This window comes from Anomalospiza imberbis, chromosome 1 (genome assembly GCF_031753505.1).
Source record: "Anomalospiza imberbis isolate Cuckoo-Finch-1a 21T00152 chromosome 1, ASM3175350v1, whole genome shotgun sequence".
Classification (NCBI taxonomy): Eukaryota; Metazoa; Chordata; class Aves; order Passeriformes; family Viduidae; genus Anomalospiza; species Anomalospiza imberbis.
Genome location: NC_089681.1, coordinates 121,915,057 through 121,935,116, shown reverse-complemented (window position 1 = coordinate 121,935,116; position 20,060 = coordinate 121,915,057). Strand labels below are relative to the sequence as shown.

The following is a 20,060-nucleotide window of genomic DNA, read 5'->3' as shown; positions in this document are numbered from 1 at the left end:
TTGTGACTGTAAAAGGCTGAATTATCTTCCTGACACCAGCAGGGGTTGCTGTCACTAGTTCGTGGTTGTCACATTCCTGTTATGCTTGACCTTGGAAAGGCTTGACAACATAGTCTGGATTTGATTAAGGGAATTTCATGTTTTTCCTTTGCTAGAGTCACCCCCCACCTCGACAAACATTTAAAAATGTTAAGGAGTAAAAAAAAAAAAAAAGTTTGGAAAGCAAACATTTTCCCAAAAGAAATTTATAGTTCAAATTTACACCAAGTTCACACTAACTGGAGCAGTCCGGGTTTCCAGTCAGGCTTTGTGAGCTCTCTGTAAACCATTAGTCACTTCCCTGGAAGAGGCAGCTTTTTATAGGCAGCAGGATAAAACAGACACAGATGTGTAAGTAATATTAGAGGCTTTCACATGTACCTGCCTTTTTTTTCTCAGTCATAGAAAAGAAAAAAGAGTGATTATAGAAAGAAATTGATTGAAGTCTTGGACTTGAACAGCAACCACGGAGATTGGTTTAATGAATATAAAATATCTTGTGTTTTTTTCTGATTGTGACAATTTATATAATGAAGATGAAAGTGCTTTTAATTTTTTCTCATTGGGTTCTTTACATTCCACAGGACTGTGATTATGCCAGCTGCCAATGAGTTTGATCCAGAAATTGTCCTGGTGTCAGCAGGATTCGATGCTGTGGAAGGCCACGACCCTCCGCTGGGCGGGTACAAAGTCACAGCTAAATGTAGGTATTGCCATGGGCATGTGTTTCTGAGTTGGTATTTTTCCTAGTTAGGAATATAAGTCCAGTTCACATCTATGTTTCTGTTTTGTGAGATGACAGCAGTGTCACTGAGGACAGGGACTGTCCAGCAGTTAATACCCAGAGATGCCTGGAGAGCTGCAACGCTTGCCCAACTCATGGACGAGGTGGAAGCAAACATGTTAGAGTTTCTGGCTTACTCCTTTATGTTCCTCTTGTCATTTTTGTCTTGACTTTCTAAAGTATTACTTTTCTGGCATTCAAATAACATTTTAGAGGTTTCATGCTTTTCAATATGCCCCAATTTCCAAATGCTGGAGTAAGTTACTTCTCTTTAAATATATATTGGAGATTTTAGACTTTGGATGCCTAAATCCAATCTCATATTGCTCTTTTGTTATTTTAATCTTTTCAGCTCCGTGGCATTAATCCTGAATTACATCAGTGTTTATGAAGGCCAAATTTTTCTAAAAGACTACTCTGCTGGGTCTCAATATTTGGATGTCCATTTCAGTCTTTCAAAATGTGTGCTTATGGCAGAAATTTAATAATTTCTGAAAGACAGGTCTGTCTGACATATCTCATTTGTAACACTCCAAAATCACTAGCTGTTACCAGACCTTGTGGCCAAACCAATTCTGAGCCTGGGATGCTAAGCAAGGCTGGGGGATGTAGTAACTCTCTGTACAGAATGTGCATTGTAACATTGCTATATATCAATTGCTTTACATGAGGCAACACAAAATGGTTTCCTAATGCAATGCTGTGAATAATTTTCTTCAGTATATCTACTTTTACTCAGTATATTCAATCTATAATATCACTTCAACAGCTATTAAATATGGACCTCTGCTACTAGTGGCAAATGCCTGGGGAAAAGTCTAGAGAAGTCAATGAGACTTAATGGCATTTAAAACACTGCAAAAATGGACTCCAGCTCAGAGGATTTTTTCCTTCTAACCTCTGCCTTTTGTTAGAGATCAATAGACCAAAGCTGTTTACCTCAGGAGGTTCAGGGCAGATATGCATATTTTTTTATTTTGATTTTCACTGCATGCTAAACAGGCTCCCCTGAATACCAGTGAAAGTGATGAAGGAACAGAGTGACTGTCCATAGTGGTGTGCTGTGAAAAGGCAGAATGCAGAGAGCAGTGCAAGGGTCTACTCAAAGACGCTTACACAGGTGCTAATGCACAAATGGGCTAGAAATGGAGTATGTCTCTGGCTGCAAGTAAGACATACTGAGTTTTAGCACAGCTTTTCAGCTTAATGCATTGGTTACACTGGAGATGAAAGAAACATAGCAGGCGGTGTGCATGTTTGAGTATCATTTCCCTGTGTATTAAGATTTTTAGTAAAACATTTTGCAGGAAGAGGTGAGCGATTTCCTCACTGGTTTTTTTCCATATGTGGTTCCTGGTCAGCAGCACCATTCCATGAGCTTGTGTGGCAGGGAGGAGAACTTTCAGCTAGTACTAAATCAGATATTTTGTTGAGAACCATTATATAACTATCTCTGTTTAGCTGCTGAGAAGGTATTCTATGTGTCCCTTAAGGATGCAAGATGCTTTGGAATATGTAATATTCTGGCATAGCATCTTTAACAACTTAACTAGAAATTACAGCAAAGAAAAACTGTCTGACATTAGAATTAGTGTTCATTTTCATTCATTCATTAACTCTTCATAACTTTTTTAAAGAAAACTTAATAACATTTTCTAATATTAGAGGCTGCACACTACTTCTTCATATATGTCTGTAAGAAAAAAAAAGGTGATTTTTTGCTTACAGACAAAAAAAAAGCCAGTGTAGGTAGCTCTTGTTTAAATTAAGAGAAAAGCTGAGATAGACTCAGATAATGATCATGCACTTGAGGGATGAATAAAGCCATTTTTAAATAGCCAAAGGAATTTATTATTTCCCCAAAAGAAAATTCTCCACATTCCACCATACTATTTTAGAACATAACATACTATATGTGGTATGTAGGAAAATGGACAGTCTATTAAAAAAAAAGATCCAAAGAGAAACTTTCATATTGAACATTAAAAATAGATATTTGTGCAAAGTTTTAATATAATTGGTTTGTAATAATTAGAATTTGGATGCCAACAAGTAAAGTTGAACCTGTAAATATTTTTTTCTTTATAAATCTTTAGTGCTTTCTGTACACTTAATACATTGAATTTTCTGATTTCTCTGATTTAATACAAGCTTTACATTAGGAAGAGATTGAGATCAAAAGAGAGAAGATAGGAAGATAGATCCTTAGCTACTAACCTTGCTCTTAAAGAGCATTTAGAAGCCACTAGATACTTGGTAATGAATTTTTTATGTCTTTCCCTCAGAGTACAATCTAAGAGAAAAAACTAAAATGTATTAACCAATCAATTGTCCTAAGTTATAAAGTAAAAATCATTGGATGAAATAGCAGATTGAACTAATTACAGCCTTGGAGTAACCATATAGCAGGCAATCACACTCAACAAAAAATGATCTGGTAAATCTGCAAAGTTTGAGAAATGTAAACTGTAATCTGCTTTAAACCATAATTTTAATTTTTTTTATATTGTCATACAATCTTATTTTCTGAGGAGTTCCCATTTCTCATAAGTAAACAAACATGTCAGCAACAAAATAATCATATATATATATATATATATATATTTGCAGCTGATTTTAAATCTGTGAATCTGTTATATGTATCAGGATATCTCACAGTGAGGTGACTCTCAACTCCTCTAGAAGGCTGTAGAATGAAATCTGGCCAACTGAGATCAGTGATGATAGCAGAGCTTGGAAATATCTCACTTCCCAATTTATCTCTAGTTGCATTAAATAATGAAATCACTAATGGTCTTTTTCCCATTAAAAAAAAAAGAGATAGTGTTTAAAAAAAGATTCGAAGGGAAGTTTGAATCTTTCCTATCTTATTGCAATTTTAAAATCACTTTCCCTATTTTTTCAAAGTGGCTTTGCAATTCCTCCTCATCTGTTGATTAGTTTTCACTAAACTAAGCAATATTTAATGAAGTTTTACCTGTCTGCGAAACAGATTTGTTTGGTGCAATGTAGAATTCAGAATGAGCATTAAGTAAAACATTTGTTTCAACCCCAACTTAGAGGATTTCACAGGCACATTTTTCTTTATGTTAGCTCTTTGTGCCAATCCTCTCTCTTAATGAAGTGCTATGATTTCAAAAGGTGCTTGTATAATACACCTACGTACACCTACACATCTTGAAATATATACTCAACCCATGTGCATAAACTTTGTGGTGGATTTTTTATTCTTTTAACAACAAAAAGGGCTTCAAAGATTTGATATGACTGATGGCATATGGCAGAACTTGTTGCTGCTGGGAAGTTCTCAGTCTTTTGGTAGAGGCTACATTCCTAATATCTTAGTAAGGAAAGGCAAGCTTTATTGACAGCACTGATGAAAGGCCACCTAGCATAATTAGAAACAGGTACACTTTTGAATTCACAGTCACTTTGCCCTGAAGAAGGTCTTCCCCCCTCAAAAGGGTTTATGTCAGAAAAGGGCTTTGTTTTTCCAAATAAAAACTTTTTGTCTGTTAAAAATATTATCTTTACTCACAGACACTGCCTTGCCTGTGGCATTATGCTGTGGGAACTGCACCAAGTTTAACATCAAAAAGCAAAGAGAAGAAAGTGAGGCAAATATCATGTTAAACTTCGCTGGTAGTCTTCTTGGCCCAGGCTCTTGCATCAGTTAAAGGTGCCAACTCTTGCTCAGGAGCTTTTCTAATATGTGGTACATTCTGTCAGGAATATTCAGACAACTTATCTCAGATTTTGCTTTCTGTGGCCCTTCTGTAATGACTCAAGTTTAACTTCATTAGCTGAAATAGAGGAATACCTCTTGCAATGTCAAGTCCACCTTCAGCTGTAGCATGGCTCTGTCCCTGTTGCTTGGCTAAGTGGTTCCCAAGATGTAATGTAAAGGTGGGTGCCACAGCTGGAACTCTCATACACAGCTCTAATGCAGAGTAACTATTGAAGTGTTTGGGATCTCTTTGTTTAGGTCAGAGACTGTAAAAGTCCTTTGATTTTATTGTAAACTGTAATCAGGTGAGAGGAAAATATGTCTCAGTTCCTGACTAGTCCAATGGTTTCTTTTTCTTATTAGAATTTTTTTTTTTAATAAGATAACACAAAATATCAGCACCATGTAACATGTATTATCAAAACATATTTTTATCAAATTCACTTTTTGTACTGGTGTAATAAAAGTTGTATTGACAATAAAATATAGGAAAAATAATGGTAGAAGAAGTAAAGGGAATAAAGGAATTTTATATTTAGAATAGTAAGGATATGCTTAAAGAATATGAATCTACTCTTCCCTGTTATGATGATCCTTAGATAGGACTACTGAAGATAGAACTGATATATTTTGTGCTTTATTTAATAGTTAATTTTTACATTGTCTGCTAAAATATATAGTATTATCACACAATTTGAATTTTGTGTAGTGAACAAGCCTGAAGAAGCTCTGTCAGATCTGATCATAAATTTGGATGTTGTTAGATCTTGTAAGTGAACTGTTTTTAAATTTAGCTCTTCTGGCTGAATATCTCCATGTAACATTATCCTGAGATGAAGTATTTTCTCTTTGTTTTATAGAACAGCCCTTAGAATAATGCTTGCACTAAAACCACTGAGATCAATTTACTGTTCAAGTAAATATTCTACATAATTGCTCATTAAATAGTGATCATAAAAAGAATAAAGTAAATAGAGAAGTGTCAAGCAAGAATGAAGACCTTTTTCAAGGTACTTAACTTCCTGAAGCACTGCGTTTGTTAAGGGCTAAGATGATTTACTGGAGTTTTCCTGTTGTTTTACTCTCCTATTCCAAAGATGCTATTTGACACCAGAGTGCAAAATAGAATCAGCAATTAGCAGTAGGAAAGGATACCACTGTGGGCATTTAAAGAGTAAATGATATTTTTTCTGTTGGAATATTTGTCTTCTGTTACGCCACATTTGTAATGAAAAGTTGATCCAGTGCCTGGAATAAAACTGATTCTATCTAAGCTGATTTGCAACTTTTAATGGTTTTATTTGAGAAAATTTTAATAACTCCCTTAACCTATCAAAAGCTGCATTATGTTGTAATACACTCCATTCAAGTGGGACCAATGAAAAAAGTGCTGAAGTTCTTAGCAGTTTCCCTTCTCATGAGCCCAGGTTATTTCCAAAGGATATGTCAGCGTTAAGTGGTAGAAATTGATGTATAAGAAAGACTGTTGACTTACATGAAGCCAGCAGCTCTTCCATGAGGAATATCTTCTCATGGCTGGAACTGATTCTTTGCAGTATACAAGTAAGAGCAACCAGGTTGAACTTGGGGGCCTGTTGGTTTCCTGTTGCTTTGCCTTTCACGTTTCATTTCCAATTCCCACTGGGAGTAATGAGTTTTGATAAAAAAGATCTCTAAATGTAACATGAAATGCTAGAAAAAGCTAAAATACCTAGCATCGTGGCACAAGCAGATTCAGAAGTAATGGGCACAGTTGTAATAAAGAGATGACTGATTGCTGAAACAAATGATCTAGCATGGTGTACCAGCTGTCACTGGAAGGCTTTAAAGTAGACCTATAAATAGCTGGCATCTTTAGTATTAGGTATGCTTTAGCACACTCAGATACCAAAGGCTTCATGCAGAAGTTTTTCTGCAATGACTCATCTTTTCTTGAGCCTTCACAACTGTCCTACTGTATCTTAGAATTCTTCTCAGTTTCCCACTGTGTTTTGTGCATAGTATATGGGTTAGAAACAGACCAAAGGCTAATGCTAGAACTACATATCACTGAATTCAAATGCAGAACTCCTCAGGGTCAAAGCCTGGTACTTCAGATATGTTTCAGAGATAAAGTTTCCCATGTGCCAGCTTCAGTATTTCTAAAACATTCTATGTGAGTATTCTGAGTATTTCAAGTACTTAAAAGGCTATATATGTTCATTATTTGGGGTTTTGTTTGTTTGTTTATTCTTTTCCTGGAAGTACTTAGTTTCTAAAGGAATCCCCAGTTAATATTGTTACTTTCTACTGGACTTGGACAGCCTTGGACTGGCTTTGAATTTTTTGGGTAGAATGTCTTTGGGTAGGAGCTTCACTTTCTAGTGATTGTCTGAAAGTCTTTGACTTTTGACTCCAAGAAAGAGTCCTGACTGGGACTACTGGGGCTGATGTAATAGGTATACGTTGAAGGTGGGAAAAAAGAGTCCCTGCAAATTGAGAGCTGACTAAAGAGAATAGTAGTAGCTTGGCAGCTGTTTTAACACAGTTTGATTTTCTAAAAATAGTATTGCAGGCTTTTATAATGCCATGTCTAATCTCTTCACAAGTAAGTATTTTTTGACTCAGCTACAAGAAGTTGTGATCTTGGTAAGTCTGGCACTGATTGCCTCTGATTGCAGTTTCATAGCTGGCATAGCTGCTCAAGCAGCTCCTTGCCATACATACATCCTTCTTAGTTGTCCATTGTTTACCTTGCACCAGGTCAGCTTCTTGTCAATCTCTCTGTAAACACATGGAGCATTAACTCATCAACCCATCAGAAAACAAAGTCAGAAAAATGAAGAAACTTCTATTGGGCTGAAGCTGAATCAGATTATGGAATGACCAATGTATGCCAGAGGCAGCACAGAAAGGAAGAGATTATATAGGACAATTTATTTTAGCAGTAAACAATTAAATTACTTCAGTTACCACAGCTGCCTTCTTTTCTGAATTCTCCTGAGTTCAAAGATTTTATTTTTTTGACATAATTTGGTTATCTTTCTGGTACTTGAGGTTATAGAATGATTATCCAGCAGCATAGATCTTCAGCTTTTGACTCAGAGCTAAAAGCATTGGAGATGGGTTGGAGCAATGATCATTGATAGTTTTTCAATGAGGAGTGTCCTCATTGGTATCAGATCTTTTATTTCTGTCCCTTTTGTCTCTTGTAAACTACATGATACCCAGTGACTGGCAGCAAGAAAATGTAGCATCAAGACTTTGCTTCCAGTTGTTTACTTCTGAAAGCAAAGTTTGGGTTTTCTTTAGGGTGATTTCTTGAGTGCTAATTAAATGGTAGTTTGGTATGATCCAGAAGACATCAGAATAGATGACAAATTAATTGGTGACCAACCAACATTATTATTTTCACAGGATTTTCTGTAAGAAATAAAGTATTTTTGTTCCTTTTTCCTTGTAGCCCACAGAAGTTATTGCTGTATCATATCCTATGCTTGAACATAGCCATTGGATTGCCCAGCCTCCTAAATCAGATATGTTTGTTTACTCCTGAATTTGTACTCCTTAAATTTGCTCTAGTAATACAGATATTGGTGATTTATTTGTCAGTGACTCCAGGATCTGGTACATTATTGGCTTGTACACTACATTTACATTTATAGATAAGAAATGTAGAACATTTCAGAAATCCTGCTCTCTGAGGAAGAGTAGTTTGTTGGCTCCTGTGGAAGAGAGATTGGAGTTCACTGTATAAAATTGGTGTCCTCTCTAGGACACAGCATAAAAAGGCAAATGTGAGGAAAAGTCCTTTTTTTTATTATTTCATTTAAAAAAGGGATTAGTGCTTGGAGAAATTCAGAAAAATTCTGATGCTTGTTTGAAGGACCTGCTTTCACATACTGGCAAGTGCTCATGCTCATATGGCAATGATGCGGACTATGGGCTTGAGCTATGTGAAAATAGTGAATAATTCACCTTATTTACTGAGACTAGGAAAATCCTCGTCTTCAGACTGTGGGGCATGCATGTCTAACTGGACACACAAAATTCATCTGAAGGATTCAGAAATCTTAGTACTGATTTTGTTATTACCCAGTATTTTCAATACTGTCTAGCTAATTGTAAATATTCCAGAAAGGGTCTACCTAAGCAGAAAGGGAGTGAAATTAGAAATATTAGTAAACAAGCATTGCTTTGACCTGCTTTTTCACTTTTACTTGGCCTTCCTTTCTGCAAATAAGCCAGGAGAGATTTCCGTTTCCATTCCCACTCCTGTCTCTCAAAGAGAAGATCTGTCTGCTGGCTAGTTAACTAATTGGTACAAGTGAAAAACCACCTGAACAGCATGTTCAGCTATGCAGTGTCAATCCATCTGCAGAATGCATCAGGTGCCCATTCCTTTTATTCCTTGATTTAGGGCAGTTGTTGGGGACAGGGCAGAGGATAGATTACAATGGAAAAGAAAGAGAATCTACAGAACCATTAAGAATTATTTTCCCTTTTTGGTCATCTTCCCTTATCCCTTCACCTACCTCTTGATGTTTTTTCTTTCATGCTACAGTAACAATATTGGCTAATGACAATAACTTATATGAGGGATGCAAAACAGGTAAAATTGGTCATACCTTCCCTCGGTTTTGAAATTAAACTTATGAAATCTTTTTCCTTATTGAAACAAAGAGGCTGTCATTTAGTAGAAGAAAGGAAAGAACAAAGTATTTTTTTTCACTTAGGCAGTATTAATCATGTCAGATTACAATTTAAATAGGGCAAATTAAATATAAGTTTTTAGGGCCATTTTGAAACTAATGGAGCTTGACAGAGTGTTCAGCAACTTGCCTGTGCCTTTTACAGGATTGGTTCCTGAGAGAACATTGTTGAAAGACATCTCCAAATGTGGATTTCTGCATAACAAAGTGTCTGATCTTTTATAGCATCATTGCATTGGGAATTAGTCTTGTCTTTGGGAATTTGTAGTCTTTAGTAGAAGAGCATGATTTATGGCTTTGAATTTAACCATTCTCTGTAATAAATAGAAATGTGCCACAAGTATTTACTTGGTTGCGCCATGGGAAAATTTTTAACATATTGTTCACAGCTTCAAAATGCTATAAAAGAAGGCATGTAATTTGAAGACCAACTATCCTTTGTGATTTCTAACCAATAGATTGATTAATATCTTTCAAAAGAGACAGCAGCCAAAATGTTTACATCTCATTAGGCAGAGAAGAAGAGAGCACACACAATTTTGATTATGAGCTTGGATGGTTCATTTCTTTGGGCTTCACATCCCCACTACTTAAGGCAGACTGTAACTTTAAGATGTTATCTGTTGCCTGCACAAATAAACAGCCAGTTATGCTTTTTATGGTGGGCAGTTCTCAAACCAACAGGGGATTAAATGATATTAGCTGGAGTTTGTGGTTCCCTGCTGAACTATCATGGGCTCCATGGATTCCTGTCCTGAATATTTCACAGAGCAAACACCTCTTATCTGAGGTGATATTCTCACACTGGCCTCTTGGTCATGGACTTCAAAAGCTGATCACAGGGAGGGCTTGAGAGGCAATAACCCTTAATAGAACAGTCTCTCCTGATAGGGATAGACAAGGTAAAGGTAAGGCGTCTCTGAAGTTTGCTCTTGTGTGTTTAGCCCCATGGGGTGATAAGGGGCCATCTGTTTTTTCAGTCTGCAAACTCATCTTTTTCACACTATCCCAGTATCAAGCACACTTTAGGTCTGACTGGTATCAGCACCAGCAATTCTTCAGTAATCTGTAAAGATTTTCTTGGTATTTTAGCTTTGATCCCATCAATTGTCTTAGTTGCTGTTATGTTGGGATATTTTACCCAAGCAAATATATAAAATAAAATTTAAAGCATTATGTTCAAGGTACCATCATCACAAAGAAAATAAGTTATTGAAATAGGTGATATAAAAGGTATGTTAATTACTTGTGGGTAAAGGGAAATTTTCATGCTTGCCTATGTGATTAAACTCAGAACATTAATTCATGGTGGTAATTTCAAAAATTCACATCACCACACCTTATTAATTGTTGAAATAGAATATCAGTACTACCAGTTCTAGAAGTTAAAAAAACACTGCTTCGAGCTTCATAACTATTATAAGAGTTAGTAAAATGCTGCTCAGATTTCTTTTATTGTGGAAATCCCTGAATAACTTCCTTCATCTTTTAAGCTTTTCTCTGCAGCCATTTTTTATCAATGAAACATTCATATTCAATTTCAATCTCCAGATTATAATAGCTTTATATGCAAACACTGAATACTATGAAATCTGAAAGAAAATGATGCAAGTTGCCAACACTGGTACATGAAAAAAAAATCCCTAATGTTTTTCAGCACTTTATTACCTTCATTTGTTGTTTTGTGGGATGAGGGTGGTGACTGTCTCTAAGGAAATTGTTCTTACTTATACCAACTAATTGCCATAACATTTCTGGAAATGCAAGAATGTAGATCCTAATCCCACAAGCTTTTACTCGCTTTGAGCAGTCAATTGTTGATTGAAATTACCCCACAAACCTGATTAAGATTTACTAAAATAAGTAATGTTTACAGGAACAGAGATTGTAAATGTTACTATGGCACAAAAAACATGCTAAAAACTCTTCAAAAGCATATTTACATGAGAACACTGTTATTTAAATACTTCCTGAAATCTTATAGAATTACATTGAAAATAAATAAGAATTGTTCTATTGTAAAATATGTTCATTTGAAGTGAATTTACTAATAACTTATTTACTTCAGGTTCATTCTTTTCTCCCCATCATCAATTATGATTCATGTACACTGAAATGGACTGAGGGAAAGGTCTTGAAAGATCTTCTTTGGAAGAAGAAACTAAAATAAGATAACTATCCAGAACAACAAAGTATTGTTAGATAATAAAAATTCACTTACTTAATATTTTCTGTTTATGATGGCAAATTAATCACATATTTGTTTCCTTTGATCCATAATCTTATCCTTTTTCCTTAAATTCCTCTCAGTTTAAAAAGAAAGATTCTCTTTTTGATATCTGACATTGCATCCATTCAGAAGTAATTTGTTTTTGAGAGCTGTTTTCTAAATGTGTTTTACTTACTTAAAACAGGTTAGCATTCTCTAAAAGCAAAATAAAACAGAGCAGTTTATTTTAATAGTGGAATGTGTCCTTTAATGAAATGGGTTTTAAATGTGCTAGCTTTCAAAATTATTTTCCTGATAAGATTAATTAAAATTAGATATGAATTCAGTGATTTATTTGTATGGAAACCAGATGACTGACATGTATTGCCATATAATTTATGTTTTTATTTATGATTGCAGCCAAGCATAATTTGTTTCTTCTTGTTCATAATTTTCTTCTTATTAAGCAAAGTTGGTTTGCAAAGAATAACTTAAATTGCTTTTGTATAGTATTTTTGTGTAGTAAAATACTATGCTTTGCATAGTATTTTTTGTCAAGAGAAATTACCCATTTAAATTTTGAGATATAAATAAATCTCAATAAAAATTTATATATCTTCCCAAGTTTTTGTTTTTAAAACTTTCATATAATATATTTTGTTTTAAAGTAAACAAAATTATTATTTATTCCTGTTAAAGAGTTTAATTTATCCAAAACAGTGGAAAAAAATTCAGAATATCTAATTGGTTTGGGTTTTTTTCTTGTAGAGAAGAGGCATTGACTAAAAGATCAAATCCAGTTGCTATTATTTGTATCTATTTTTATTTCTATTTTAAAAGGTAGTATGTGTAGTCTCACAAATCCTTTGTTTTCACTGAAAGTTATAGTAGCATCTTTTATGGTTCCTAGAAGAACAGCTTTGCAGTAAAATTGCTTTTCAATATGACTGGTCTGTATCCTAACAAATTTACCAGGAATTTCAAGAAATTTTGTGAAATCATCTTTGAAGTAGTTGCATAATTAAGTCCAGTGTTTTGAAGCATGTTACCACAGAAGTAAAATGGCAGAGTGGAACCTATTTGGTTGAAATTGTCCAAAGCCAACATGAGCAGATCAAAATAATTTTTCATTCACTTAAATATTTGAGTAAGCAGCATTCTTAAACCTGCATCAAACCCTGGGGAGAGCAGTAAAGAAAATCCATTTATCAAGTGATGCGATACTGTTTCAAAATTGTAATTTAATTAACAAATGTGTTACATCAAAGGAATTAGTTATCAAAAAATAATTGTGGTATTTATGTCACCATGTGAATAAAGCAGTATTTTTCTAGTGGTGTTAACTGCACCAATGATAGCATTGTAGAGCATACATGAAGACAGTACATATGTCCTGAACCATGTAGTTTTTTTTTCTTTTGGCTCTTTTTGGGTGCATCTATTCCCACACACAGTAGACACCTCTGGGATTTTCCCAGCATGCTTTTTGAAGGAAAACATTGAGGTCACAGAAGCTGAAGATCTTTAAGGGATCTTTAAGAGAAAAAAGTCATAGTTCTGAAATGTTTTCATCCACCAGGAGTTTCCTTCCAATTCACTGAGAATTGCTGAAGGTTTATTTCCAAATCACATTACAAATTTGAAGATTATCTAAATGAACACTATTTTTATAATGATTTAGGTTACTGTTTGGGAGTAAAGAAGATTACTTTAAAAAACACTTAAAAGGGTCTGGCAGTTTTAATGGCTTTAGTGAAACAAAACACCAAACAGGATGTCCTTGTCCCCTTTGAACTTGAGGCATCACATTGACATGAAGCTACTGAATTCTCTCATTAGTTATGTGGTGCTGGAATCCCAGTGGTACTTAATGAAGATAAGTTTTTATGTAGTGCTTTCAAAAAAGAATTGGAAATTGAGTCTGATCATATTTAGTACTCTAACACAGGCATAATAAAGTTAGGAAATCAAGAGAAAATAAAGGAAAACAAGAAAAAGAGGAAAAAGAAAAAAAAGGAAAAAAGAAAAAAAAAAGAAAGAAAGGAAGAAAAAGAAAAAGAAAAGGAAGAAAAGAAAAAAGAAAAAAGAGAAGAAAAGAAAGAAAAGAAAAGAAAAGAAAGAAAAGAAAAGAAAAGAAAAGAAAAGAAAAGAAAAGAAAAGAAAAGAAAAGAAAAGAAAAGAAAAGAAAAGAAAAGAAAAGAAAAAGAAAAGGAAAAGAAAAGAAAAGAAAAGAAAAGAAAAAAAAGAAAAGAAAAGAAAAGAAAAAAGAAAAGAAAAGAAAAGAAAAGAAAAGAAAAGAAAAGAAAAAAAAGAAAAGAAAAAAGAAAAGAAAGAGAGAGAGAGAGAAGAAATATTAAAATCTAGAACATAAAATAAGAAGTGTCTTTCATTCAGACTAAAGAAGATTTTCCTTATTTTCCTTATTGTAATTTGCATTATATAACTAAAAGAAAGGAAAAGTAAGAAAGATACTATTTATTTACATTTTTGCACAAAAATTTCTAAAATATTTTTAAATTATTTACCTGCTTTTTTTAATTATGTTTAATTATATTGGAAGAAGATTTTGTAATTTATTTTAATGGAACTAGTCATCTTATACCATAACAAGGGTACTTACAGCATAACCACTTTAATATGGTATACACTGACCATCAGAACTTGTCAGACTTAAACTCAGTACTTTTAAGAGAGAAAATAGAAAAAAAAATCTTCTGTTCCAAGGTGGTATGTATACTTCAGGAAGAAACAGAGAATATATTCAGTTCAGTAAACAGTCAGCACTGTTCTAGATATACTTCATCTGAAAGACAATAGCAGACTTTTGGCTTTGGCTGACTGCTGACAATTAGAGCATCATAAACCAGATGTCAAACATTATGTCTTGAGTAACTTTTTTCTTCAGAATTTGTCCATCCCTGTTGTCATCATGGCTCAACTACCTAATTTAGTCCATTGGATAACACTGTCCTTTCTCAGTACCTGTTTTTATTTTATTTAAACTAGTGAAAGAAAGAGCATCTGTAAAATATTTTGATTTCCTCTGAATGTTTCCTTAGCTTTCAAGAAAACCGATCCACAATTAGTAGACTCAGAAATAAACATAAAATGAAATCAGTTCAGCTAAAAGGCTTCTCATTCCTAAAGGAATATTTCCTGACCAATTTTATTATAATTATATTGCTATGTCACTGAACTCTTCCTTCTGTCTTAGTTTCAGCTCAGTGACTTTTACCACTTACTGCCTTTGGGAGATTGATCTGTGGAGATTTCATTATTGAAGAATGTCTCTTGAGATTTGATTTTCATTTGCTTCAGTTTACCTCTCTAAAGTAGGCAATAATTTCCCTCTTTCAAATATCTCATTTTTGAAGCAATATAGATATTTATGGCAGCATTGTTTAGACATACATCAACTGCTAACCTGAAAAAAAGGGCTTGAGAGCAGCAAATTAATTCATGATGGAGGAGGATATTTTCCAGTGTTTCAGCCTGGGAAATCCCAGGTGTGAGGATGGGAAGGCTGGACATCAGACATCTGAGCTGGAATGATTCTTTTGACCAAGTTGTTTATCTTCTAAAACACCAGGACAAATGGTCAAATTCCCTTCTTTTTCTGGGATATCTAAGAGCCACCCTGGTAAATGTGTACCACTTACCAAGTTTTTGTCATGTTATTAGCAGAGAAGTGCCAGTATATCCAAGGGAAGAGGACACTGAACTAAAAGGGTGTTGGGAGAGATTGAACTAAGTACTGAGCAGAGCTTTAAAGAGCAAATTATTTATATCTTAGACAAAAAGAACAAGGTGTACAGTGGGTTGGTAGGATAGCAAATATTTTGTGTAGTCTGAGGAAGTATCACTGGGTTTAATGGAACAAATTTGGCATAGAAATTTTCTGTGCATACAACTATTTTCAACTTTTATGAATCGGGAAATGATACTAGACATTCATAGATGAATAGGCTCTAAAGCTAAGAAGATTATTATTGTGACAGGTGAATATGACTATGTGTACTGTAACTAGAGCAAACATAATTTCGATATAATTTCCATGGTTTCTGTATAAAAATACCCCTGTTAGCTTGAAATCTGAATGATTATTAGAAATATATTAGGTAGTATGCTTATATAGGAAATACTTTCCAAATAATTTCCTAGTAAGTATATAATTAATATACTAATATTGTATGATAATATTAGTATTATAACTTGCTTAAATAATACAAGGATTTGAAAGTAGGTCTCCATAACCTGCAAAATCTCTATCAAGAGTAATTTTTATTGAGGCACTAACAGAAGCATAATTACTTAACTAAAATGCATTCATCTTTAATTTCATATTTACCTGAGAAGCTTCTCACTGAGTATGCTGTATTCACAATGCATGACCTCGATAGATGAAAGCATATTTTATCTGTCTGGGTGTAAATAGTCTTTTGGAGCCATAAATGAGCTTTCTCTCTCAAAGTTTGGCTTTCTGGACATTAAACATCTTATTAAGTCCAGATTTCTCTGTGACACGCAGTATAGAGAGGTGTTTAATTCCAAAAAGACCATATTTTAGGAAAATTGGTGCAACAGATCTTCCTGGGGATATTCCTCTCTTCCTACTGAGTAGTAAATAGACTGGAGGAGTAGCAGAGGCAAGACAGCTAACTTTTCCTTACTTAAAGGTGAGAAAGAAGAATCGTGACAAATATTAAAATCAAGGGGTTTTTCCCATCCAGTTTCAATATGTAAAAATGTCATAAATTGAATATGAAATTAAATGAAGTGATAAATGAGACTTCTTTTAATACAGATCAGGTTACTAAAATGGGTAGTTAAATTCCCTAAAAATAAAATGAACTGCAGAATCTTCAATATTAACAAAAACTTTTACACAAGTCCTTTACATGGATTTTAAGAATGGTATTGTGGAACTCAGAGGTGTCTTTGCAGTAAGCTTACCATTGCACTTCACTGGGAACAAACATTTTGACATAACTTCACCTGTCAGTGTTGGTGATAGGAGATTCTGTTGGTTTTGTGATTTTGCACTAACACATGAATGATCTGTAATAAAAAAAGAACTTTCACCTCAGATGCAGTTGTCATTTCACTGTTAGCAGTAAGCAGTAGTTTAGAAGGGGTGCACATATGGATATGCAATGTTGAATGTGAGGGAAGAGATACAGTGAGTGAGGAGATCCCCAGCAAACTCACAACATGAAGGTATGAAGCTTTCTCCAAGTCCAGCTGCCTCTCTATTCCCTGCTTCTGCAGCTCTTCCAGCTATCATACATACCCTGCACTTACCCTTCTACACATACAGATTGGTAATGTGCACACATATATTTGGGCTGACAATTAAGAATTATGGTGGGGGTGGGTTTAATACTCTTCAAACCTCTGGACACCTTCGGGACTTGGTCCATCTAGAAATTGTTTTTGAGGTAAACTGCAATTAAAATCCTTCTTTGCAGCACCTACTGTTGGCACATTTAGATGACACAACTAATGCACTAAAATTTTCCAAGGAATGGAAGACCCTAAGGAGAAGAAAGACTATAAAGCCACTTGTGGTGTTTTTATTGTTCTTTCAACAATTTGGTCCTTGAGCTGAAAGGGAGAGAAAAAAAAAAACAGGAAGAAGCTGGCCACAGAACAAATAAATATGGCATTGGCTCATATTCATTACAACACATTGGATAAAAATGAACAATGGCAACTATCAGCTTTCATGCACTTCCTTGGAAAAAAAAACTGTGTTGTGTAACTTGGCCAAAAAGACGACAACATGTACCAGTGCACATGTACAGCCCAGAAGGGGAGTCAAATGAGCACCAGAAGAAAATAGCTGTTTTATTTAGAGGTCCTGTTTACTTGGAATATTTATTACTTTCATCAAAAAATATCAGTTTAGCATATCACTTGCACAATTTCTACTCTTTTGGTTTTCATAGGAATTCCAATAAACTCATTTTGCTACTGAATGGGAAAGATATTAGAAAGATTCAGAGACTTGGAGTGATAGAAAGAAGAAAGGTCAGCACAGAACAAAAGGCTTAGATGAAAGTATGTCAGAGCAAAGCTTCCCATGAAAGATTATTGAGAATAAAGCTTTTTTTTAAACAGACATAAAAAACAATATATAAATCAAGAGCACAAAAGCCCTGTTTTATGATTTTTTTCTGGTGCTGTTTAATTTTTTTATATCTTTTTTTGCCATTGTTAAAAAACAGCCAAAACTTCAAAGGCGCACTGCATGTGTTCTAAATCAGAACTTCAGTGCTGATGTATGACAGCACAAAAATTAAAACTAAATAAATGTGCTGTCTAAACTACCATATTTCTCAAAAAATTACTTTAAAGGCTTTAAAAAATTAGAATTATTGATTGATCTTACTTTACCAACCATAATGTTTTCACCAGAGTAAAGGACAAAATATTATATTAAAAAGAGAGAAAGAAAAAAGAGTATGTCTGAACATATCTGAACACCTGTATTTGGCTGTCTTGCAGTTTTGTCAGACAGGCGAGGAGAAAAATGAAACTTTCCAGTGATTTGTCAGATAGTCGGTATGGACTGCCTAATTTTTCAGTTTATTCACTGTTTTCTGGAAGGATCCTTTACAGTCAGGGTAAATTGATAAAAACAAGGCAGTATATCTTTGAAGGAAAGAATCTATCTGGTCTATCACATAAAAATGGTTGTAGAACAGATGTATTCTCATGAAAAATAGTTTGTGCAAGTCTTTTACTATTTTCTTTTCAAAATATGAACTTTCTAACGTGCTGAGTTGGCATTCCATTTTAATATACTTTGCATAGGATCTTCCTGTTTTCTCTTAGAAATGGTATGTCTGACTCTAAAGGTGTCTGGCCACAGGACACCCATTAAATCTGCTTGCAAAAAAAATTGCATGACTGGGGTCTTTGTGGCGTCCCTTTTCCTCTGGCCTCTACTTTTACAATGGCCATTTGCTGTTCTTCCACTAAGTCATCTTGATTTGTATTGACTCACTTGTTTTATCAGGTTACAAAAGGGGCAAGTGGCCCAGGCAAATAGGGAATGCAAATGCTTTTCTTTTTCATAAACATTTCTTTTACTTTTAGGACTCATTCATCCCATCCCTGCTAGTGTTCTTTTTCAAATTCTTATTAAGAAATAGTCACCGGCTCAAATTTATTGTTCTTATGTCCCTTATTATGTTATGTCTGAGGAGGGGTATTTCTTTGCAAAGGTTCCTGGATATTTGTGTAATCAAGAGAACTGGTCTTTTACTGAATATAATTTTATCTTATTTAATCCCTACTCTGTTCTGTTCAGTTGCTTCAGTTACACATTAAAAGAGCAGATACTATAGGATGCTGTTTTATGAGCACTAGTAAGAAATAGATAATTAAGTTTAGGAAGTCAAAGTATGCAGTGTGCTGGGAGTATCTAAGCTGAACATGATGTCTGGCAAATACTAACATATGTTTACAAACAGTGTTACAAACATGAAACAGGGCTACGCTACCTGACCTATTCATTTACTATTACTTTGATCAGTTCCATTACTGTGTAAAAGATTGACCATACTTAGATGTAATAGAAGGATAGGGATAACATCCTAGGGAGTTTGAGGTACTCAGGGCTGCCCCAGCTTTAACCACCTGACCCTGGGATCTCAATTGAAAGCCCAGGTCCCTAAGGTTGTTAGTGGTCCCTCCAGAGCCCTGCAGGAGTGGCCAACCCCAAAAGACTCTCTCAGGGTTAATTGCAAATTTTTTGGTATATACTAAATGCTAAAATTGCCCTCCTACATGCGGAATTCAGTTTGCCAAAATTCATCTTGGAGCCAGTTACTTTGAGATTTTTAATGAGCACTGCTCATATAGGTAACATTTTTTTTTATAAATTTTGTAATAAAGGCTTTACAGTGTTTCATCAAGGAAAGGGTTAATCACTGTTTCCATATAGACATCACCTCGAGCACATGTATGGAAGTGATATGTGTGCCTTTTATATTGAACTTTTCAAGATGTGGCCTGAAATTTTGTTCATAGAAAGAAGAAATATCAAGAATTTTAAATACTGCACAGTTACAGTGGGAACAAGAAGTTACATTTATGTTGTCTATGTTTCTGCTTCTGCCTTTTTCTTGAAAAGGTCTGCAGAAATTTTTATTGGTGGCAGTCATTTGATGACTGACAAGGGAATACTCTTGTACTGGCAAATGTCACTACCTTTCCCTATAATACTCTCTGCTGTCCAATGAACTGCTAAAACCTGTCATTTCTCTTCTCCTCATTTCATTCCTAATTAAGACAGTATCAGCACATAAAATCAAATAAATGAAAAATTTGAATCTGGAACCACTGAAAGTAGCATCAGTAGAGACTCTTTCCAGAACAAGTTTCCCAGTTTGGCACAAGCATTTATCCATATGTAGGATGAGTGAGTTGCTTACTTCAGTCTTGCCTGAAATTGTTTACACACTCCTTCTTTGGAACAGTAAATCTAGAAAATTCATCCAAAAACTGTGCACAAAGGAGCATTATTTGGGTTGTAAGGTCAATTGCTCTGAAGCTAGTCCAAGAGAGATTTATGATTGCTTGCACAATGGACCCCTTTTGCAT

The 20,060-nt window shown here is 34.5% G+C and overlaps 1 protein-coding gene across 15 annotated transcripts in view; it reads left to right on the top strand.

Annotated features, from left to right (window-relative positions):
• The window catches only part of HDAC9 (histone deacetylase 9), a 460,804-nt gene that overhangs the window by 399,849 nt on the left and 40,895 nt on the right, over positions 1–20,060 (top strand). For all 15 annotated transcript variants that reach the window (XM_068209506.1, XM_068209496.1, XM_068209568.1 and 12 more), the window contains one exon: positions 624–742. In XM_068209506.1, the coding sequence (XP_068065607.1) occupies positions 624–742 (119 nt within the window). The remainder of the gene's footprint in view (positions 1–623; positions 743–20,060) is intronic.